This window comes from Tinamus guttatus, unplaced genomic scaffold (genome assembly GCF_059628265.1).
Source record: "Tinamus guttatus ecotype Peru unplaced genomic scaffold, ASM5962826v1 Tinamus_guttatus_pri_ptg000509l, whole genome shotgun sequence".
Classification (NCBI taxonomy): Eukaryota; Metazoa; Chordata; class Aves; order Tinamiformes; family Tinamidae; genus Tinamus; species Tinamus guttatus.
Genome location: NW_028289043.1, coordinates 1,593,602 through 1,618,062, shown reverse-complemented (window position 1 = coordinate 1,618,062; position 24,461 = coordinate 1,593,602). Strand labels below are relative to the sequence as shown.

Here is a 24,461-nt window from a genome sequence, read left to right as displayed (position 1 = left end):
CCCACAAAAACAGAAAGTTAAAAAAATCCACATTTCTTACAGATTCTGTTAAAAACACAACATTTCTTTGTTTTTTTAATTAAAATATTAGGCTTACAGAAGAAAATGTTCACACAGCCTGGCTCTTCTTCTCAAAATTAGACATATATATCTAGTCAAAATTTATAAGTATTTCAAGATGAAAGAATTTCTGTCAATTTTGCTAAACTGAGTAATTTTTTCTTCACATCTGTGATATATTCAGCATATATAAACATCTGCATCACATTCCATAGGAACAGATACACTCCCCCCTCCCCAGCCTTCACACGTTACACATCTTTGAAATCTTTTTCAAGGCAAAACAAAACAATTCTCATCTCAAGAGAGCCCATAAGAAAGTGCCTGTTTCTCATCAGCACCAACATCAGCTACTTCTGCTGTGTGAAGCTCCTTGCTGCCAGTCATTGTACAAAACAGACAGTAGGAAAAAAAAGAAATCTTTATTTAGGGACATAGCAACAACTGTTTTCAAATGGCAGTTAAGATTAAATTCAAATACATGATCATGAATATAAGCAATTTAAATCAGACAAAAAGATAGCTTTAAAAAGTGAAAAGGTAACATTTCACACTTACACATCAACATAATTAACAAACATTTCACTACCCATAAGCACTTATAAAAAATTAGCTCTATATAGGTAAATAAAATGCAAACAAGTATTTAAAGGAAGTCTTCATCCACTCAGGTTTATAACTGGATAAAAACAATCAATCTTTGGTGATGGGAAACAAACCCAAAGGGCAAATGCAAGCAAAAGATGATCTTCCTGTATTCTGGAATCAGAGCTCTATTAGAAGGTTCTCAGCTTCACTCATTCTCAAATCTGCTGTAAGGATTATCAGAATCCTGCAGAAGACCTGTAAAAGAAAACAGGTTCGTTTCTATTTTCTTTTTCCAGCAGCAACACAGGTAGTCTATAAAGCTAGGCAGCCTAGAAACAGCCTAGAACAGAATTTTGTTGTCTGTACAACAAAATCAAGAGACAATTCTTGTCCTGCAAAACCTGCTCAATTAGCCAGAAGCTCAAGTATAGTAAGTTGGAAGCGTTCTTAAGCCCTCATTTCTCAGACTGAAATTGCAAAAGGGTATTTCACCATTTAGCAAGTAGCAACGTATTGCTCTATGAAAGACTGCAAGGAGAAAGCACCTTTGATTTGTGCAGTGCACCCTGCAAGATGTACTTGTCAGAGGGAGAAGTTTGCAAGACCGTCTAAGCACAGCGACAGCTCAGGAAAAGCAGAGGCAGACCAGCCGGTTTATAAAGTCACGTTTTTACCACCATCCTTTAAAACATCAGATACTGTTATTCTGCCTTAATCCCACTGCAGTTCTGCACAAGGAGTTGTCAGCAAGCAGCGTGGGGGCCCAGCTGGGCCGGCACCGCCGCGTCCTCCTTCCAAAAACGCTTCAAACCCCGCAGCAAATTGGCGCCAGGCAGCAGGGCGCACTCAAAGCAAAGGAGCCCCAGGAGAGCCTGGAGGCAGAGCTTTTGTTGTGCACGAACAGAGAGAAGCTACTATCTTTTCTACCAACTTTTGTGTACTGTAGTGTGGGCTCTTCCCTAGCTCTTTTGTTTAGGCATGGAGAGAGGAGAGCGCCAAAAGCCGCTCCACAAATGTTCAAAGATTAGACCCGTTGCTCAAAGCTCGTTAAGAAGCCCCCTTAGATCTTTTCAGAGCACACTTCTTTTCCACGGGCACCCATGCTTAGATGCTGAACTCAACTCTTCACTCACCACAAGCAGCCACTCTTAGTTACAGAGAGCAGTTACTGCACTTCCTTCAAACCAACAGAGTATCTGAAGGTGTCAAGCAAGAAGCGTGACTGCTTAGTGTTGATTATTGTACCCGTGACAGACTAACTCATGGGGGAAAGCAGCTTAAAGGAATATGCACTAAAATTCCTATAGTTAGTCAAACTGAAAAGATTTCAAGCAGTTAATTTTTGGTATCACAGAACAGGTGAGATTGGAAGAGACCTTTGGAGAACACACAAGCACGGTCACCTAGAGCACAGGATCCCATCTAAGCAGCTTAAAGCAGTTAAAATCCAGACCAGCCCGTCTAGCTTATGACCATTCCTTGTCAAGGAATGGGTAAGCCAGGAGCACTTCTAAAGCTTCAGCCAGGTAACAAGACGTGCCATCTCTTTAGCAGATACAGTACATTGTGTCCAAAGTGCTACTGCCCCTTCCTTAACTGCTCTCTCTCTCTTTAATACAGTCATAAAGTTAAGATCTATGGATCATTTTGTTAAATACAACTGATTTCTTTTCTGCAGCAATTCTGTATTTCCTACCTTTAAAATACCTTCAAAAACATCTACACAATATTCACAGGAAATTAGCAACAATACTAGAAATTAAAATACTAAAATATTTTATGAAAACAAACTCTATAACAAATTCCTCGTGGAACTCCAAGAACCAAACTTCAAGGACTTTCCCATAAAGTGGAGGGAGGTGGCTTACGACCTGTGACAAAATTAACTTTGGCATTTAAGTATAGTTTTTATTTTGAAATAAGATTCTTTGAAGGCTCCATTAAAAATGCTTTATGGTAATCAAGAATATTCCTCACTGCAGCTGAGTTTCACAGCTAAAAAGCACAAACCACAAAAAAGCTACTTTCTTGCTGAAGGAGCACTGACACACACATGCACACAGAGTTCTATGCACCTCCTTTTATTTAGCTCACATATTTCTCTCTATGGAGCCTGGCAAGTGTTTATTATCTGCCTTTCATACAATTCATTTGAAACACCTATCTGACACTTACAGGTCTGAAACTAGCATGGTTCAACTCTAGGCTCGGCTTGCTGACAGCTTAAAGAGTGAAGATTTGATTCAAGTGCTATTTTGCATCCAGTAGTGTCAATCTCAAACCAAAGTTGTGAAACTTCTACGCTGTGTTTATTTATCTGCACATCCCTCACCACACTACCAAGAGCTGTCTCAGACAATTAGCCCTCTTACTCCGTATGAATGTGTCATTTTTACTGTTAGGACAAATGCTATTCTCAGCAATACTTGCTTTAGTTTCACTGAGCTATGAGGTTTAACAATGAACACAGATATAATTTCCACTCATCAGGCATTATGAGTATGTTACAACTTAATTTCAAGGACAGCTCTGATTTATTTTACAATAGCGGATCCAAAAGCTCAGGCCTCAACATCTAAGGGACAGTCCAGTGAGATTATTATTGGTTATGATTGCTTGACTGCAGAAACAAAAGAAATTCTGAGAGGAAAGGGTAAACCCTCCTTCCCAATAAGCGTAACCACGAAAGTCACAACATCTGATGAGCCTTCTTCTTCAACCTACATCCAGTGTTTAAATTTCTTTTATCTTCAGCCCTCCAAATACCTTATTACATTCAGTGCGAGGGGGCAGGGAGCAGCCCTCACACCTCTCACTGAACGCGGTGTCTCCGTCTGCAGCGAGCGGCCACCAGCAGCACAGGGAGATGCACGGGAAGAAGGGGAGCACCACAGCAAGGTGCTGCCAGCTGCCACGGCTGCGGGGCAGCCACGGGCCTGCGCTCGCGGGGCGGCGGGTCGGCTCCAGGCAGAGCTCGCACGCTGCCCCGAGCCACACGGGGATGTGCCCCTCGCTGCTCCTCACCGACCTCAGCGAGCGCAACCCCCCGGCTGGCAAGCGACTCCTGCAGGTTCAACGGAGCCAGAGGTTTGGAGGGCTCAGGAGACTTGTCTGTAACAAAGTCCATTCCATCTTAGTGCTGAACTTAGATATCTAAAAATGCAGGACAAGACCTCAGAGCAACTTCTTTTATTTTCATATTAATATCTCAAATATGAGAGAAAGGTTAGGTTAATATCTAACATATACTTACCTATAGTTAAGGAAAAATGGAAAAATTTAAAGGTGTAATGGTCAAGAATCTTTCATTAAGCAATATGAAGTAATGAGGTCTCTTAACACCTCTTTCAAATAGAGCCATGCCACACACTATGCTAACAGCACTGGCTCTCAGTCATGGTGACCTGATCCTCAGCATTAGTAGCACAGCTCAAAAGCAGAATTCACAGATGAAATATAAAATACTGCACATGCTTTAAAAATTGAGCTAGAGTGGAATGCTGCAGATCTTCACCTCTAATTACACTTTTCCCCTTACTTTCAACTCCCCCAATTAACAGCTCTATGCTTAACATACAGCAGACTATATTTTAAGCATGCAGCAACACAATATTTGCCTGCCTTGCACTCAGAACACTAGAGAAGGTCGAGATTAGGAAGCCCCTCTCCTGAGCAGAAGGATTATTTGCTGGGATAAACTCCTAAACATAAAATTAATGTCTTGTGTAAAATAAAGAAAATAAGGGTTGGGTGTCATTAAATTAGCTATCAAAAGCTTTGCAGATTTGAAGTAAGTGGTTTGGAAGACCAAAATCATGAAACACAATAATTTTGTAAAAACGGAGATACACTCCACTTCCACCAGTACCAAGCAAAATGCTGAAGTACATAAAGGCTAAAGCAGCTTCTTGCTAATGCTAAACTGAACGCACAATAGCAGCAAATGCAGCAGCAATTAAGCTGCAGCTCCTTTGTATGCTACAGAAGCTGCAAAATAGTCTGAATTCTACTTGAAAATTTTCTAACAGTCAACATATAATTTGTGTAATCATTCTGCATTCACATCTAAGAGCAAATGAAAAATACTAGCCAATTTTCCAACAAAGAAACAATTCAAAGTGCATAGTCCTGGTTCCTAAAGCTCTCTATTGCTTGCAGTGCTCCCAAGGGATTGTGGCTAAAGTGACACCTGCAATGCATTATAAATGTGTAATTACCATTTAAATGGGATAAGGAAAGCTGGGGGATGAAATGAGAAAAGGCATTCCCTTCGAGCCAACCAAACACTGAAATTTCAGGCATGATCATCTTAATCTACAGAGTCAGGTTAACAAAGTCATTGTCATTCTGCCACTCACACACTCCTACTTAACAGTGAATCCCCTCTGCAATGAATAACTGTGTAAAATAATCCAGTGTTTCCATAATTATTTGCAGCAATTTTTATTAGGTTGTATTTAGCATGCTAACATATGTATTCACTAGACAGCGAAAATGAAGACAGAGAAGTCAAGGCTATAGCAAGACTTACTGAAGTCTTGTTCAGTCTCACTGAATTATTTTAAGTCATTTCTTTACATATTATCAGACTATAAGATATATAGATTTGCAATAATTTAGTGGCTTTATGAATTAATTTATGTATATTGTCTTTTATATTTATTTCATTTTTATTCAGTTTTGTTCATCCTTCCCATATCCGCCAAATATCATATACTATTTAGGTTCTTCTTTAGGGACAAACGATGAATACGAGAATCCAGGCCTCAAATCAGCACATCTCATAGCATAAATTATTCTATAGGGCAAAGCTGTCAAAAAGTCAAAAAACAAATTTGCACACAGAAATTTGCTAATGATGTTTGAGTCCAATTGTTAAAATATGATTTTTGTGTGCGTGATAACTGCCCTGCAAAACACAACTATGTGAAGCACTTGACTCCTTACAAGGCCGACCTTCCATTAACACAATGAACATTGTGAACTTGTCCTTCATTAAGGCACTGACTTAATTAACTGGCACTAGCATGCATCTAGCTTCACCTGCAGATTATAACTATGAATGCAGCAGTTTTAAATGCTACTCTACTCCAGGGCAGTGCTTTGATACCCCACATAGGTGTCCTAGTCTGATCCTCGTGCACAGCCCTGGGTGTAGATGTGAAGTTACACGGGTGTCTGTACGTTACTGTGGAGACAGAGCCATCATCTTAAACATCCAAGTTCTTTCACCAGATCTATCCTAATGCCTCAAAGTTGTCAGAGTTGACTGTAAGGCCTTTACTAAGGAGCAACCAATGAAAGGTGCATGTTGTTCTATGCTTTCCCTTTTAAACCTGGATTATTCTCAACTGCTTGGCTCAAACAAAACTTAAAACCAGGCTGTGTTTGAAGGATAGGGCCCACAATACTACAAAATATTGCAGGATTGAAGTTCATGATCAATATTTAACAAAAAGTACTTTTAATTTCTACAGCTTCCTTCCTCCTCCGACTCAAGGAGGAGGATTTTTTCCTCCATCTCAAAGCAGTGTATTACTGCAAATGTTCCCCAGGCTGAGAACTCCCTATAGATTGCACCTGCATCACTCCTACATCAGCAAGAGAGCACACTGCAGACTCATGAAGGCATTCCCAAAATTTTGTAATGAATTTTACATTAGACTGAAAAGTAACTGTTTTGAGCAACTGTTCAGATCCATCATCATCTTCTCTGACACTAGTTGATTTGTATTGAAAAACCTGCAGCACATTTTTAGCATATCAGTCTCTGAATGCACAGTGCTATTAACCTTCTGAACAAATCAAATAAAAACTGCAGACTGACAGAGTTAATGAGAGCCTACCACATTCAGGCCCTACGATCTTAACAGCATGAGTTCTCTGCTGTATCACGGGTCCATCAAAATACATATATATATATATATGTATATCCTAAGCTATGCTGCTAAAGCTCTATCCTTGGTTTCAGCCTGATTTAAAGTTTCCTAGCTGCTGGTCAGCCTGTCCTCCTTAAATAAGCATGAGTCAACTAGCCAATTTTTAACTAAGTTGTTTTATCAAGTTCAAATCTGACAGGTATTTAAGGTCCTACAAGTTTTCTGGAAAAAACAGAGGCCCTATTTAGGGGAATACAAATAAAAAGCCATGCTCTTAATTACAGAGAGACGAAAGGAAGTTATTTATTTTACTAAGTATATGTAACACCCCTGCAAACACCATAGAGCACACTGTCTCTTGCCCAGGGGGAGTTAGCACTGAAGGAAATGAAGCAGACACCAGTGATGAGAGCAGGTATTCTGCTGACAGGAGACCCACATCAGTAGGAAACAGGGATTGATTAGTTCTGCTCCTCACAGAGCAACTTGTTTCTGTTGTGAATTTTAATAATAATTAGGACAAGGGAAAGAAGAATTCATTTAGATACTGATTAATGAAAGATTACCACATACCATACTTCCTGCGTATTTCATCATGCTTCATTTTTCTCTCATGTTTCCTACAACAATGAAAAAATGGCATCAGAAGAACATTCAAATTATTATGAGCTCTAAGCAAAATATGGTAATTACATCAATCAGACAACTTTTTTTTAATCAGTATGCAATTAAGAATTTCCAAGACATATTTATCAGTTATGCATTCTACCTCTGAGACTCCCTATAATTCCTCATTAATCAGCTGGGTCACTGAGTAGTGTATATTTACAAGCAAAAATAAGTATGTTGGCTTTTCTATATCAAAGTAAAGCACCTAGATATATATGTGTATATACACACATGCACACGGGCATTTGTCTATATATAAGTTGCAGTAACAGAAGATTCCCTAACTCTTTCCAAAAGGGAATGTAATTGCAAAAATTAGCTGTGAAAACAGTGTGGCTCAATCCTCTGCAAAGGAGGGAGAAAAAAAATGAAAGCAGGTTAAATGGAAATCACTCCATCATTTCTAGGAATATCTCCCTTTATCACAGCAGTTGGAACACATATTTTGCTTTGTTGATGAACAACAAAAAAAGCTCCCACAAATTAGTTTCACTGGGATGCTCCAGGATTTTTGTTATCAAGGAAGAAAAGTAAAATTTGGCAAAGGGACATTTTCCTAAGAACAAGCTATTTGTTGTCCCTATCAAAAAGATACCCCTATCTCTATCAAAATTCAACCCAATTAGATGAGTTGTGACTTTCCCAGTTCTAATTTGCACATGTTCAGCAGAAAGCTGTTATGAGCTGACAGCTTAATTCACCAAAGATCCCATCCGCCCTATGCACATTCCACCTCCAAACAATCCCTGCAGCTAATCAGATTCTGTGTGTCCTCCAAAGCAATTACCCTTTTCCTAGAGAACTGAAGGGCTGAACTGGCCTTTCCCTGCCTGAAATTCCAGAGAGCTGAAGCCTCAGTAGGTCACTAGTCGATCTGACTCTGCCCTCAACATAGCAAGAACCAAATGTGGAAGGGAGGGGAAGGATGGGGAGGAAACACACACACAAACAACAAAACGGGGCTGCAGGGCCTTAAATCTCAGAGGCACCTTAAGATACCTCCCTACACTATCCAAAACAAGTTTCCTGCCCCACAACAGCAGCTTCTTCCATTACTTGAATTTCAGAAGGATAAAACCATTAGTATTTATGAAACATTCAAAGCCTGACAGGTAGCCAGCACTATATAACAGCGCCCACAAGGAACTCAGCATACAGTAAATAAAACCCGTCTGACATCAACAGAGAAGACCTAAACACAATTTTGAGTAGGTAGACAATGAATAATAAGCCAAAGGTGCCTTACTGAACAGTTCACATGTTAATGTCAATTAATGTCATTATACATGTTGTGAGTTGGTTCTGTTTCTTAACACTACTGCTATTACTTCATCTTTCTGCATCCTAAATTTTTGGCTCTCAATCAAGAAACTACTTGATATACTCTGTATAGTACTAAGATATATTATACACCATGTATAGAATTAAGCAAACATTCAGAAAAAGTCACTAATCCACTGTTTAAACACTGATTTTTTATGTTAGAGATGACTTGAAGTCACATCAAGGACTGAAATTTATGCAATAAAATACCAAATTCCCTTTAACATTTTTGAGTTAAGAACCAAACTCCGATTTCCTTCCCCTCCTGCTCTTCATTATAAGCCCAAACACTGTTTTATTGAGGGCTTTCAACTTTGCCAGTGAAAGGACAACTCGTCTCTTCCTTCTGGTAACCGCGGAGCACTGCTCACTGTACAGCTTCATCCCAACAACCACCAAGGTATTCCAAGAGAACCCTTCTCTCAGGATCCGCAGGAAAATGAATTTTAAACACAAATACTTGATCTTTAGGCTTAAAATGCAGACATTGACTGTGTGGCTGAAAAGCTGGAAAATGCCAAGGAATGAAACTTGCATTAATTTTACTTCTGCAGCTTGGACTTCCTTGCTTGGTTTTCGCAGTTTGCTAATGGCAAACAAGTGGAATCCTAAGTGAAGCCCAGGCCAAGCCCTGTTCCGCTTCCACAGCTAACTGTTCTAAACAGCAATATATGAAGTAGTTGTATCCCACAAAAGAAACCAGCTAACAAGGTAAGAGACACAGGAGCAATCCTGTGCCTATTTCTTCCCATCTGAGTATCTATTTACTTGGATAACTATCCAGTTATTTTCAGAAGTTATGTGAAAAACTTTACAGATTGCACTCATTCCCCTCAGTCCTCACACTTGCAGACTGGAAGATACTAAATCCAGTCGAGACTTGAACAACTCCCATTCTCTCAAGGGTATCTTTGCAGGAGGCCCGTAACCTGTGTCAAAGGGCTAAGCACATCAGAAGGGTTTTAAAGACTGTCAGTACATCTCAGCTTTGCATTATTTCACATAACCTCTCGGAAAATACGGTCTAGATGTCTTGACATGACTGGTGGGAAAAAAGGATGGCCAAGTGCCACGAAACATTAAACTGAGAAAAAAAAAAGGGGAGAGGGAGTATAAAATGGGTGAAAAACAGACTAGACACTGATGCCAAGTCAAACATCGTACCCACCACCGCAGCTGCAGTAGAAACTCCAGTAAAATATTTACTTCTAGAAATTCATATTTACGACTGTCTTTAAAAATTCAATAGTTTACTTATAGATCCCTATTTAGAGACAAACTTATTCACAGTCCACGAAACAAAAGGCATTTCCATTGAGTTTTAAGTTCTCTGGTATTACTAGACCTCATTTGGGACAAGATACATGTTCTCTAAGGGCTAAGTCACTAGCAAAGTGACTTTCCCTCAGCAAAAGGGAAAGACCATGCAGCACAACATGGTGCTTCCCTGTGGTTTGCTGGTCAAAAATGGCTTGTTAAGCCCCTGCTACCAGCAATTTGGCCTCCTAAGGACTCACCAGAAGCAAGCAGTAAAAAGAGCAAGGCCACCAGAAGAGGCCTATTCCCAGCACTGGTAGTCGGATATGACCCTACAAATCCCTCCCAAGCCACGTGACAGGCACATACAGAGAACATAGGAAATGGCTCAGGGCTGCTCTGAGCCTTCTCCTGTCACTGGAGCAGTTCATCTGATCCACAGACACATCTGATCTGAGACAGCCTAGGAAGGCGGGCAGCTGCACTAAGCTTTGGAAGGGATGCTAATTGCCAGGTTAATGCAGGAGTGGACTGCACGCTGCCTGTGCAGTATGTGCTAAGCACCAGGCGTGCACAGCGAGCCCTGCAAGCAGGGAACATCATGTTTCCTGCACAGGCACAGGTTAACTGGGCAAAGAACCTGGGCAAGCCGACAACGGGTCACAGTGGAAAGGTTATGGCAGGAATTATCCCCTCTGCGCCTGCTTACGAGCCTTTGCTTTAGGGAAAGCTAAGTCCTGATTTAACTGGATAACGTAGCAAAATATTAAGGATAGATGTTTCTGCACAAGGCACATGGTTTTGATAAACAACAAACATTGAGATTCTCTGCAGGATTCCTTCTCTTTAGATTAAGACCACTTTGCTTCTCTGTGTCACTGCTATTGCTGCTATTCTCTCTGCTGCTTTACCAATGCAGTTTTCAAACGCAACTGAAATGGTCAGACTGACAATGCTGTCTAGATAGGCTGAATAACAAGCACAGCTACATGTCACTTTTGAATTGTATTGAAAGTTATGCCTATTTGCTGTGCTTTCTAAAGGTAATATACTTTGTTAGACAATAACAGTGACAAAAACACACAATGAGGGACTCAGCTTGTCGACACCTTTGGGGGAAGAATAACAAGTGTCCAGACTGATTTCTTCTGAAGTCCCAATTAATCTTATCAATCAATCTTATCAATTCATTCCAGTGTGGCTTATCAGGCAAAGAACATCTCATATTGACTCTGCAAGAGTCCACACCATCAGTAAAATTATCTTAGAGGACATTTTACTATGTCTTTTTGCAAGGTGACACGTAAGAATTAACAAACCACAATAACCACCACACAGAGGTTTTCTCAGAAGATAATAAAAATCATAATGCAAATATTGGTATGTAAAGTATAGGACTTGCATTCATAAAATCCAAATACCTGCGAAGAGACACTGCAGTAGATCAGGAGAGGGAGAAGATTCAGAACAGTTTATCTTTGCAAAGCAGCTGTATGGTATTTTTCAGCAGTTTGGGAAGAACAAAAGAATGGCAGAACATTCTGCAATCTAAACACTGGAACAGGCTGCCCAGAGAGGTGGTGGAGTCTCCTTCTCTGGAGATCTTCAAAACCCACTTGGACGCAGTCCTGTGCCACATGCTCTAGGTGACCCTGCGTGTGCAGGGGGGTTGGACTAGATGATCTCTAGAGGTTCCTTCCAACCTTAAGGATTCTATGATTTTATGATCTGCATCTCATAGTTGTTAGCTGGGCACTGATTTTTGATTTGCTCACAATACAGCATGGTTAGTCTCATGATACTCATGACTGATGGATACCTGAGAACAAACACTTCCATATTTTTTCACTTGGTCAATGGCTTTTCTGAGGACAGAAAATTATCAATGATTAACAGGAAAGACTAGTGTTGTGAGAACCGCAAGGAGCAGTTATTTCAGGAGAATCAAACACCACAGATATACAGATTTGAGCCAAAAGATGATGCAGCAGAAAAACTGTACAGGCATAAAAGAGTTTTCCATTTCCTCAGCAAAACTTCTAATCAGTATCTCCCTATCAGCTTCTCCACCTTTCTCAAACAGGTTTTAAAAGAATAAGAACTGGTTGCCAAATGACTCTGAAAAGCACTTTACATCTCTAAATTCCTTGCCTCACCTCAGCATTAATCCCTGCCACAAGATTGTATCAGTCCTGGAGAGTGAACAGCAGTCTAAGGCACCTGACTCCACGTTCGCTTATGGAAATATACCTGGGTTTGTAAACCCATTGAGCTCCGTTTTTTTAAAAAACAGACTAAGTTTCACTATGTCTAATTCCATAGCAACCACCAGCCCCTGAGCTCTCCTCAGAAAGACAGAATATTTCTATACTACCAAGAACTGTGCAGTTTCATATCAAACTGACTGAACTTACCGCTGAAGAGACTGTAGCCTTCGCTCTTCTTTATTTCTTGCCAATCTTTCTTCTTCTTCATCTGCTCTGCTAGAAAAATGAAGGAATGAAAGTACACAAAGAAAAAACAACTCAGTGCTAGACAGAGTTTAGTCATTTAACTGATTTTCAGAAAAGATTTATAGCCTGCCCTCATACACAGACTTTACGACTATGTAAAAATTACACTGCTGAATAAGTATAATTTGTAGAACTGCCCTCTCACATTTATAATATTCAAATGCTTCATTAGCTGTAGCCACACACCATCCACAGGGCAATTTACAGCCTCTCAAGAATAGGCTGCAGACTTGATAAACTCCAAAGTCCTGTCTCCCACTCACCATTTTCTCTATAGGTTCTCCTGCCCCCCTCCCTTTGGTGCGAGCCTACCGCACACATACAGGCAATTAAGTCTCCTGGTACCTCTTGGAAGAAGACTGATGGTGCACGTGTCTTTGATGTCAGAACAATTCATCTTTCCAATAACCATCACTACTCAATCTCAAGTGGCCCCCAGGAAAGTAGCCTGCAGGAACTGGCCTGGCAGTTGCTTTCCCTGATACAGGGCAAGAATATTCCTGAGTGTGCATGAGCTACACGATTCTGGGAGGTGCCAGGCCTCTATGCTGTGCACGTGCAGACATGCTCTACTGGATGTATGCATTAAAGGCACATCGCAGCATTCCACCAATTTTGGATTCCCAAACTTAGGAAAAGTTTTGTGACCCACCCTTGAGGAAGTTCAGCTTCACTGAACCATTAAACATGCCACATAAGAACTGTAGGTCACTAAAGTAAATGCCAAAGGGTATTTATGATTTGTTACTTGGTTCTAACAGAGGATCTGCAGCTCTGCAGGATCAGTGAATGACACCTGCCATGCTTCCTCAGGTGCAAAACCAAATGCACCATCTGAAGATGTTCGGTATGACAAAGTTTAACACATCTGCCTGTAGAGAAAAGGGCAGCAACAGTGCCACCCATCTGCAGTCACCAGCAAGCAATTTAAGCAAGAGTGACATCCAGTGGTTAATTAGAGCATGTAAAGATCTGAAATCGACTTTAGGAACAGAATTGGAAACGAAATTCAACTTTTCTATCTGATTAATCAGGCCATATGTGTCTTTGAACCTATTTTTATGTACAATCCAATAATTCAGATTCTTTTTAGTATTTCATACACAATTTCCCTAGTCCCTCCTTCTTCATTTCCACCTAACTAATGAACCATCAAATTAATGAGATGCTGACATAGGATTCAGAACATACATTTCTTCACGGTAACAAAGAAAGTACTAACTCTCCTCTAATTTCTATATACTTTGAAGACATGAAGCTTTTCTTCAAATTCAGAAAGGCTGGAATTAATCTTTTTTTTTATTTTAACAAACTGAAGAAGTTCAAGAGAAAGTATTTTTAGCACAGTTTCAGGAATAGTTCATATTCTCAAGTCTGCAATAAGATTCTTTGGAAGGTCAAACACACAACAAAAATAATGAGCTAAAACAATGTGTTGATAGTCCTAGAATTCCAGTCCCACATGGAGTCAGAGAAACCAGCTATATCCCTGATATAAGGATTTATGTTCCTAATTACTCCCTGTCTTTAAGGAAATAAGATGTGCTTGCTTCTTAAGCATTAAGATTCCTCGGTTTCTAAATTCCTGGAAGGAATACTCATGGTTTGATAGAACAAAGTTACACCCGAGTTTTTGAAAAGTCAGTAAAACAGATCTCATGCTACACTCCTGTAAGTTTTCCTTCTCCCATTTACTTCATGCTTCAAAACATATTTATATATTTTGTGGAAAAGGAGGCCCCAGAACTGAGGAAGTAAAAAGCAAAAGGATGCCTGCTGAGAATCAGTAGATTTAAAGCCAGTAATATCTCAGGCTTCTGTGTAATAAATTCTGAAACCTCTGGAAATAAGCTGAGCCTCACTCTGACAAGATTTTTAAATCCTCTAAGTACCAGAAGATTAAGTGTGGCACCTTTAGAGTCCTCCCAGAAAAATACTCTCAACTAATGCTCTGTTTTTAGCATAAGATGTTACAGAATTGACTCATGACTTAGCTACTAAAACGGAAGTCCAGCACAATTCTTTTTTCCACAGGATTGAGCTAGATTTGTTGGCATGTCAGCCACAGGGGCTGACTCAGGTCTTCAGGAGGGAAGTTGGCAAATCTTGTATAAAATCTGAGTGAGTTTTATAGGGCCCCAGGGCTTATCAGAACAGAGCTACAGTTATCTGTTCTTCCACTGGCACAGATTTGGTAGACCTACCAATAGGTAGGTTTAAACATGCTGTTTAAAACCATTTTCCCACTTCCTGAAGTCACTGCTAGAGCACATTCTACTGGCTTCTGTACAATTGCATTAAATTCTAAAATATCTCAAGAGCAATGAGCTATAGTCACTTAGAACACTATTTTACTTTATTTCAGATAAAGAAAGGCAGTCCACATTTTGTTCCTGAGAAGTACTGAAGGAGAAAAGGAAGAGAGCTAGCTGCGACTGCACGAAGGAACACTTGATTTCTGCAGAATTATCTTGCTTGAAAGTCAGTAAGTCATCCTTACAATCTTAAGAAAAGGTCTCATCTTCCATTTAAGTTATTTGATTGAAATGGCAAAGACAGCTCCTTACTTAGAAACTGGTGATTGCTGGAACCTGGAGCAAACTCTGAAGCATGGGACATGTCGCAGTGCTGTGGGACATTGTCCCATATTAAGCGTCTCCCCCGTCGCAGGCCCTTCAGCTTTTGCACAAGCTTGGCTTGAAATAAATTTTTCTCTCATCAGGAGAAGCAAGTATTTATTTGGCTGTTCAAGTATTTTATGTGCAATTTTAATAAGGAATTGTATATTGCATGAAAATATAAAGCAATATATAGGCATAAAGCAATAGCCTACTTTAAAAACACATATGGGATGCTAGCACTAACAACAGCATCACTTCCAATGTAGCACTGCCTCTAGATAGAGGCATCTTTTCCTGTCGTCTTTTACAAACAACAGAAAGCAACCAACAGGACTCCACCAGCAAAGTAAAACATTCTTAGCATATTGGAGAGGAAAGGTTGTAGGCAGGCAGGCAAGACCAGCAAAGAAAGTTAGTAGAAGGAAACAAACATCTGTATTTACCTCCTGGCGCGGCGCCTTCTGCAGTAACAGCAGTAGCAACAACAGACTGCTACGGACACCAGGATGAGTCCAGCTGCTACAGCTATGGCGATGAGCAAACCCTCAAAGTTCACTGAAAAACATGAGCACATTCAGCTCGTTAGAGCTCAGCATCAGCATCTCGTTATCTTCCATTTAACTTTTCCCTCCCAAGAATATTTCTTTTTCAGTTCTACAAGAAGCAGTTAGAGAGCGCACTGTAACAAGACAGCGGCAGTCAGTGTAACCCACCATCAATCTCCCCAACTGTCTAATTATTCCTCGGCTCTTCCTGGCACCAGACAATTACAGTCGGAAGGGAGAAGAACTGAAGAAGCCCAGCATAAAACTAACACTAAGTCATCTTCTACATCCAAAGAGTGATCAGAGTATATGACTGCATGCTTGCTTCTAGTAATCTTAACAATATATGCAACTATAAACTGGGATAGGGCTGTATTCAAAAAAGAAAAAAAAAAAAAAGCACACATGAACAAACCACACACAAACACATAAACATGATGGTCTGGGAAAGAATGGGTATCGGGAAGAAAGCAGAGGGATCATATAATCAAAGCAGTGAAAGCAACATGGGAGGAGCTATTTTAAAAGACATAACAGAACACTAGGAAATTATTGTACTATGCAGGAAATACTTCCCCCCCCCACACACCAATCCCAACACATACACAATGTTTCTATTTTAAATTATGATCTAAAGTGTGGGGAGGGGAGAAGGGAGGAAAGGAACTATCTCTTCTCACACCTAAACAAAAAGAAAAACATACGTTCCCATTTCTGTTTAAAACCAAAAGTTGTAGCATCAACATCATTTTTATCATGTCACATTAGCAACTCAACTGTTTGTTCACCTAACCCAAGGTGTTTCATTTCATAATTCAGCTTTAGACTGAATTACTCTGCATTTCACTAGAACTTTATGACTGCCCCTTCTTCAGCTATTTTACTGGTCTGGCCAACAAGGCCATTGTCAATTAAAATTACTGAGGTTTATTGTTATGTGATATAAGACAACATGCAGTCAAGTGGCATGTAACTTTATAAATGATAGGGAAAATTTTATAATGATTAAAATGATTAATGCATGGTTAATTTTGAATATGAAATATTCCATATAAAATTGTATCTGAGAGCCAGTCATCTTTTTGAATTTCAAGGGCTGCAGTATTCACCTTTGTTTTCACAGAGTCAGATTTGCCATTTCTGCCACTTTGCAGGAGGACACGGAGTAAGATCCTTTTAGAAAGGAATAGATGTTCATAGTAACATAATAACTGTTCATATTAACAGCATTAACTATGAAATCGGAAGTCTAACTTCCTTAAAAATGTACCTTCTCAGTGAAATGACATAATTTCTACTTTTTATAACTCTTAGAAATAGATTTTTAGTTCCTAGTTTTCTCTTACAACAGTAAGCACAAAGCAGGGAGAACTTCTCCTAAGAACAGAGAGGTGGTCAAGTTCTCCTGTACTTTCCGATCTAGTCACCTCCTTTGTGGGGATTACATGAAGCAGCAGCTTTCATAAACTCCCACACAATCCACTTTAACAGCATTTTTTAAACCTGCACTACACTTACACAAGACTATTGCAGAAGCTCACCACTCTTGAGGGCAGCATGTTTTTTTCTAATTTCCAGCTATCAGAGTCACTGACAGCTCTCCCCCACACTTGTTTTTCTTTCAGCATCCTGCTCTTTATGCACAAACACCCAGAAAACCACACGCCTTTGCTTTGCTGGAGGAAAGCCACGCTCAATCTTTTTCATATGACAGCCTTTCTAAGGTCTTGTTTGTTCTCTGCCCCCATCCAGGCAGAACTGAGAATTGTGCACAGTATTCCAGAAATACCTCTAAAAAAGATTTCACCCCAATGGCTGCATATGCATTGCAGTGTATTTTGCAGCAGGAAATGCAAAGCAAAAGGAAACATAGGATCAGTGAAATGAGGCAGCACTCAATCTCCAGAGCCACTATGCACTTTTTAACCTTAACTGCACTGCCTTCAGCACCTACAGGGCATGGCTTTTTCAGGGGCTTAAGCAAAAGCAGTCAAGAATTTTTGGATAGCTCCATTCCTGGTTCACTGCTGTCACCACAGCAGACTGAAAACTGGGGAGCCAGACAGTTACTAGAAGCATGCACATACACAGCTTAGGAAACATTGACCTTATTAGCTTTGAGTCTCAGAAATACGACTTAAGAAACAGGCAAAACCTGTGCAATCACATACAGCACAGGAAACATTAGGGATTTCCAAAGTGCATCTCAGCTGATCAGAAGAACCCTAACAAACAGCAAGTGTCTTAAAGCCATCGCTTCAGTCTAATTATTTGAGTTGCTTAAGGAACCTTTTTCAGTTTTTCAGTGAGTGTGTTCCATAGGTCCAAAAGCTTCAAGAACATGGTTCAAAATCATAAGCCCTGCTTTACCCTGGAAAATAAATTCTCAGGAATAGGCAAGAGGAAAAAAAAAGTCTTACTTTAGTCCAAGTATACTGACATATTTCTACAGCAAAAGTAAAATTAGTACCTACTCCAGCAAACTCCCCATCGAGCTTTTGAGAGTGAACATAAGGAAGATGATGGCAGAATACTTCTTACGGGGTAGTCGATGCAAGTGTTGTTTGTGTAACACCAAAGGCACTGCATAAGAAGAAAAAGTTACATCTTCAGAAAACAGTTTAAAATTTAGTCTTACAATATAGCTCCTCCAACAGACAGAATCTGTCAGCACTAAATGTCGATCTTGGCATTTTTAGATAACACATGGTTCCTAGATGAGACCTTTCCATAATGAATCTTAAAAAAATATCCTGTTCTGTCAAGCATTCCTGTTACCATCATCCAAAACTTCTTTAGCGGTTGAGTTGAATAGCAAAGGAGTTTTGAATGAGTAACTATTTTATCAGATTGAAAACAAAACTATCAGCAACATAACTCTGAGAAACAGTGACAATTTTACAAAGTTGATTAGCTTGCTCTAAAGGGTTAGAAAACAGCAAATACAAAGGAAACTCTTTGTCCCAGATTCTGCACTCTTAAAACAAGTGCAGAGACAAGAATAACTTACTCATATTTTATAACTGGTAGACTGTATGAATCACAAATATTTCCACAAAGACACTTCAGCACAAACAACTGAGAGTTAAAACAATTTCTGCACAAAACTACTCCCCTAAGACTTTATTTTAATCAAGGATGTTGGACAGAATACACCTTTTTGGTTCAATTATTTAATAATAAAAATCAACTACTCGAAAGTAATTAAGAGTAATACGTGCTAAGCTAAAAAGCCTTGTGAAACTTGACTGGAATTTAACAGTGACTCTGTGTGCACCATGAGGCTGGATTAGAGGGACCTCCTGATACCTCTTCTAATCTGAATGACTCTAGACTGCTGATTTCCACCAGGAGAGGAAAAAAAAAAAAAAAAGTCAGCTGTACTACTGTGACAGAGACTACATCAAGTAATTATTAAAAATGTTCCTGCCTCAAAGGCAGTAGATGACAGAGTAACTGATTGGTGCAAAGGCTAAAGCAAGAGAGAAATCTTTTAATCCACTCATTCCTAATACTAAGAAATAGAGCCACTTTTCAAAACGAAGTTATTAAAAAACAAAAGAAAGAAAGAACCTAAACAAATGAGGGCAAAACACTCCTTTAACAGGAATCCTAAAACACAGAACCTTTAGGCGAACTGAAAATCTTTTATTTTGAGGTAAATCACATAACCATTGCACCATATGCTAGCTACCAAGCTCATACTGTGATGGGTCTCACCAGCCTTGTTTTAGTTGTCTCACACACACAAGGATGTGTATGCTCAGCCTATGCTCATTGTAAGGATAAGCTTGCAGAATTAAAAGAAATAAGACAATAGCCATGAACACAAAATGCTACATTACAATGTACACGTGACTTATCTCAAGATCTCCTAAAAATAAAAATAATAAGAAAATATATTCCATATATTTGTTAGTAGAACAAAGAAAATTCCACACCTAAGGGAAAGACGGATTTGTTGTTAAAAATAAGATTTTAGAAAACTCTGGAACACTGAGGCTGCAAACATATACAAAGGTTTTACTGTGCAATCTTATTCAGTAATTATTGCTGCACCCATAAATGCTCTTGCTTGCATAATATAACTTAAAAGATAAATAAATAACCACACACTTTCTATAAAAAACCAAGCATACAGGACTACTTGATAAAAACAAGAGAAAACAGTTACACAGCTACTCTAAAGACCAACCCAATTTTAATTAGCATAGAATTCACATTGCTCAGATTATGTCTATTTGACTAAGCTAACAACATATTTTAGGGTTATTTTGTATTTTTTTAATCTGTTCATTTTTTCTACTGCCTCCTCTATTTACACTGTCTCTGATACAAGACACTAACTTTTCCTACTGAAGCAATTAAGATTTCAGCAATCCTACACTTTTATTTTGCTTACACTAATGCTAATGGCTTGCTGATGGCTTTGTTCTGAAGCCTTTTTTTAAAAAATACAACTCTAAACTCATCTCTTCAAGGTCAGCACTGATGCTATTAGAGAGGTTTCACTGAATTATCCATCATTCTGTCATCAGAACTAGCCTGGACACTGTCAGTGGTTTGACACTGAGAATGATGGCTCTACAGCTCTCTGCCTTCAGCACACAAGCACATCCAAAGGAATTTTCTCCCAAGTGAACATGTAGCCCTCAGGTTAGGAAAATCTGTACTTGTAGATCTGCTAATAAACTAGTCCTAGACCTTATACACCGGCAGCGTCACATAGCTATAGAAACTGTGTCTGAACCACATAGCTATAGAAACTGCCCATACAGTCACACCAGTAATTAATTTAATGAGTGGTATTTCCCACATCACATTTCAGAAGATGAAGAGTTCTTTTTCCAATGCTGTGTTTTACGAAAGAGGTCTAACAGTGAGCAACCACCTCACTACAAAGCAATTAGTGTTTTGCCTTTTGTTTTAAAAAGGCCAAGAGAGGTCTAACAGACACAAGCATAAACCGCTACACTTTCTCAACTTTCCCTAGGGAAAAAGCTTTACTTTTTTTACTTTTACAAAAGTTAACTTTTGTAATTTAAAGACCCCAGAAGTATTCCTTTGCACTGACATCTGAAGTCAGAAATGGGGACAAGTAGGCACGTCTTCTCTTGCTTTCATTGTGGCAGATTTCCTCAATCTTGCAGAGAATCTGCAAGAGAGTCAGCTTTTGGGCTGTTATTACTCCCCTTGCTTTGGAGCTACAAACACTTTGAGGAACAGATAGAGAAGCAAGCCCAATTGAAGTCCAAGCAAACACTTACCTTAACTGCAATCTCACTGGAAATCAAGACACTTAACTACAGAATCAGTCATCTAACCTGGTCTAGACTCATCTAACTCAAGCACTTGTGGTCAGATGTATCCAAAGAGAGGCAGACAAGTCTGAGCACCTAATGAGCATGAACCAGTCTGCCTCAGTACCTGCATCCCCAGAGGCAGCTCTAGAGAAAAGCATTTGTAATTTACTTAAATTCATTTTCTAGCTCGTCTGTTCTGAACAGAAGAAATGAAAGGCATTTTATCCACAGAATATCTTACTAAATGTAAAAATCAGTAAGTTCTCATCAGTCAAAAAAAGAGATTAAAATCTTACCGAGACATTTTTTAGACATTCTTCACAGGACTTCTGGGAAAAATCTGAACATGCTAGGAAAACAAAACATACACAGATATCATATTTATTTTCACTCAGTAATGTCAAACACAATATCTACATTAGTGTTTTTTCTTCTATTAGGTACATACCTATACGCTTACCTGTATTTATAAGAGTAACGTCAAACAGTTAACACTATTAACATTAGCCTTTTTTCTTCTTTTAGGTATATACCTATAATCTTACCTTTATTTATAAATCAAATTGTTGTTCTTCGCATGTTAAGTAATGAAAATTCAAGATTTTGGGAAGGAGGACAAAACTCAAAAGTAGTTCTCAATTCAATCTCAAAATAAATTGAATAGCATTATTCCATATGGACAAGTATGTACCACAGTTATAATTAAAGACTTGAGACTTCTAAGGAAAGCAGCTTCCTAACCATCAATTACAGAAGTACTGTCAGAAATACCAAGTACTTCTTAAAACTTTGGGTTAAGTTACATTTCAAGTAACTGAAGCATCCACAGTAAAAAGGAGCAATCTAACATTCATCAGATCCTTATCCCATGAGGAAGTTTCACAAGCTTTTCAGTTTTAACTGCCTTCTGACTGAAAAAATATAGCAGACAACCTATAACAGTATGTACCTGAAAAAACAGGTTATAAGTGATATAAATTAGAGTTCTATTATTTCTTTAGGTTTGTAATAAAAGATGATCATAAAGAGTTGCTTAATGTAAAATACTTGAATATACATAATTACAGCACAAACCTCAAAGCTATCCCTCATAGAAAAGCTTCAATAAAATTTACTGCCCCACCAACCACTACTTTACTATACGTTGTTAAACTGAACAGGGGAGAATCAGATCTGCCACTGACCTGCATTAACACTGGCCTAAACCTCTTCATGCCCTGTTGCAAAAAGTGTGACATTACCATGAATAAGTAGAAAAAAAAAGGTTGATTTGTGCATTTCCCTGGGTCACTCAGCTTCCAAACAGATCTGAGTATCCCCCAAGTGTGGTGTTCTCTCCGAAAGGAGGAGAGTAAAGGATAAAAAAAAAAAAAAAGTTCTTTATTGAACTTGAAAGAACTTTCAAATTCTTTATCAGGAAAAAAAATGCAAGCCATAGTACCACTATGTTGTATATATGTTGTATTTTAAAGGATACTTGTCAAACACGAGCATCCCTTCCTACATGTTGATTCAAAACATCTATTTCAACCATCTACTTAAAATAAACAAAACATATTAGAACAAAATATCATTTCTTCACATGAAGCCTATGCCTTGTGTTTACTGAACAGTGGGAGCATTATTTCAATAAGGAGCACAATATTCACCAAAATGGTTGCATCAGTCTAAGACCTTACACAGAGACCGTTTTCATTGTATAAAGAGTCTGTTCTCACAAGAACAGAAAAAAAGAAAGAGCTCTTACTGTTCGTACTGTTCAGCTGAACATGAATTTTATTAAGTATTTGTAAGCCACTATTTGTATTACCTCAGTTTCTAGAAGACATACTCATGACCTAGGGTATTAATGTACAAATACATAAAGAAGTCTGTTCCTCTCCAAAACTCAGCTAAAATAGCATGAAAACACTATTTTGTTTAAAATCAGCTTTCCTTCACCACCATTTTGGGGCACAAAGGTAGCCTACACAGTGATTTCTTCAGAAGACAGGGCTCTAAAATATCTTCTCAGGCAGTATATGCTAAAGACTACTATTGAACCTTAAGATCAGTTAAATGCTTTAATTGGTCTTACTGTTCTCCTGAAGAAAAGAAAAATCATGACAACTAAAATAGTGGGGAACATTTCAACACCTACACTAATGTTTATTGCTAGTTTATATTAATTCGTTTTCTGCTCACATTCTCAAGGTAACACTAGCATACTTGGAGAAAGTGCCCACATCTTCCAGCCTTTGCTTTGCTCCAGTAAATAAGTCCTGCTCTTGTAGGTTTTTCCTCAAGCCCCAGAAGATGCATCTTTGTAGCGGTACTTTGCGGCAGTCCCGCTTTGCTGGACATACAGAATACTTAACAGCAGGCTATGCAGAGTTCTGCAAGCTCACACAGAAGCATTGAAACTTCCCTCCTTCTTTTCACAAGAGCAGCATTTCGGCAATTCAAAGGCATTTCATAATTCTTAGATGCATCTCCTTACTTTTTCCCAACTGTTTAACCCTTAGATAAAAAGAAAGTCAGAATACTAGTCCTGTGGCAAAACCTTCTGTAGTGCTCCACTTAGTCCTTAAGTGTCACCCACATCTTTAACATCATGATCCTTCTCCATATCAACACCAAATTTTGTGTAAGGGGCAGACTCCTAAATTAGACAATAAAAATATTTTATGAGTTCCTTGATAGAAAATCCTTAGGCAACTCCGCTCCTTCTGCCCAACGCAACTGCCCGGCTTGCCCCGCACTTCTCAGAAGCGCCAGGAACCGGCAGCCCGCGGCTTCCAGCAGCACCAGCTTCGCGATTTCCACTCCGGTAGCTGAATGGCAGAGGTGCTGCCTTTTTCCTTCTGTCTCAAGTCAGATGGCTCCCAAAGTTGGGAATTTCCTTGCAGAGTGCAGGCTCTTCCATAAAGCAAATGGGGCTCCTCAACCTGAACCCTAGAAAGGTCACAAGGTTCACAGAGACGCCCTGACCTAACGAGGGCCACGGCTACTGAGACCCCCTGACCTACCGAGGGCTGCCCTGAGCTGACAAGGGCCGCCATCACCCAGACGCCCTGACCTAACGAGGGCTGCCCTTGGCGGTCGCTCCTGTCAGCACCAGCCAACGCGAGGCAGAGCGGTACCAATCGCCCTGTGCGAGCTCCTGCAACATAACAGGTGCAAACGAGACAGTAGCACCTGAGGGGGCTGCTCACCTAACCCGAACCCTCTCTACTAACGCGATGGCAGAAGCAGGTGCCAGTCTGCAGCCAGACCCGCCCCGCACGCGGGCCGCGACCCAGACCCGCCGCCCCCGGCCCTCCCCCGCGGCAGCCGCGGCGGGAGCCGCTCGGCCGGCCCGCGGCGGCTCCGCGCGCTCCTTACCCTGCGGCGGCGGCCCAGGGGAGGCGGCGGCGGCGCTCTGGGCCATCGCGGCCCCGGCGCGGCCCCACAGCAGCAGCAGCCACAGCGGCAGCGCCGCCATCGCGGGGCCGGCACCGCCACCGCCCCGCGCGCACCAGGAAGCGCCGCGCGCGCAGGCGCCGCCGCCGCCGCCGCCGCCGGGAGGGCGGGCGGGCGGGCTCGGCCGGGGCGGCCCCGCGCTGGGGGCGCCCGGTGCCGGCCGTGGCCGTGGTGCGGGGGCCCCTGCGGTGCCCTTGTGCAGCCGGACACGGCGGTTCCCCTTGAGCCTCCTCTGCAAGGAGCTGATGGCTCCTCTGCCACG

At 40.3% G+C, this 24,461-nt stretch overlaps 1 protein-coding gene across 1 annotated transcript; it reads right to left on the bottom strand.

Annotated features, from left to right (window-relative positions):
* Positions 1 to 463: 463 nt before the first annotated feature.
* LOC104571619 (pituitary tumor-transforming gene 1 protein-interacting protein) lies at positions 464 to 24,221 on the bottom strand. The gene is made up of 9 exons (XM_088533568.1): positions 24,122 to 24,221; positions 23,767 to 23,900; positions 23,340 to 23,399; positions 21,055 to 21,171; positions 17,930 to 18,038; positions 15,354 to 15,465; positions 12,191 to 12,259; positions 7,101 to 7,147; positions 464 to 903 (listed from the first exon to the last, which is right to left on the bottom strand). Exons 1-9 carry the CDS (start codon positions 24,219 to 24,221, stop codon positions 854 to 856), a joined length of 798 nt encoding a protein of 265 aa, XP_088389694.1. The 3' UTR covers positions 464 to 853.
* Between the last annotated feature and the right edge of the window lie 240 nt (positions 24,222 to 24,461).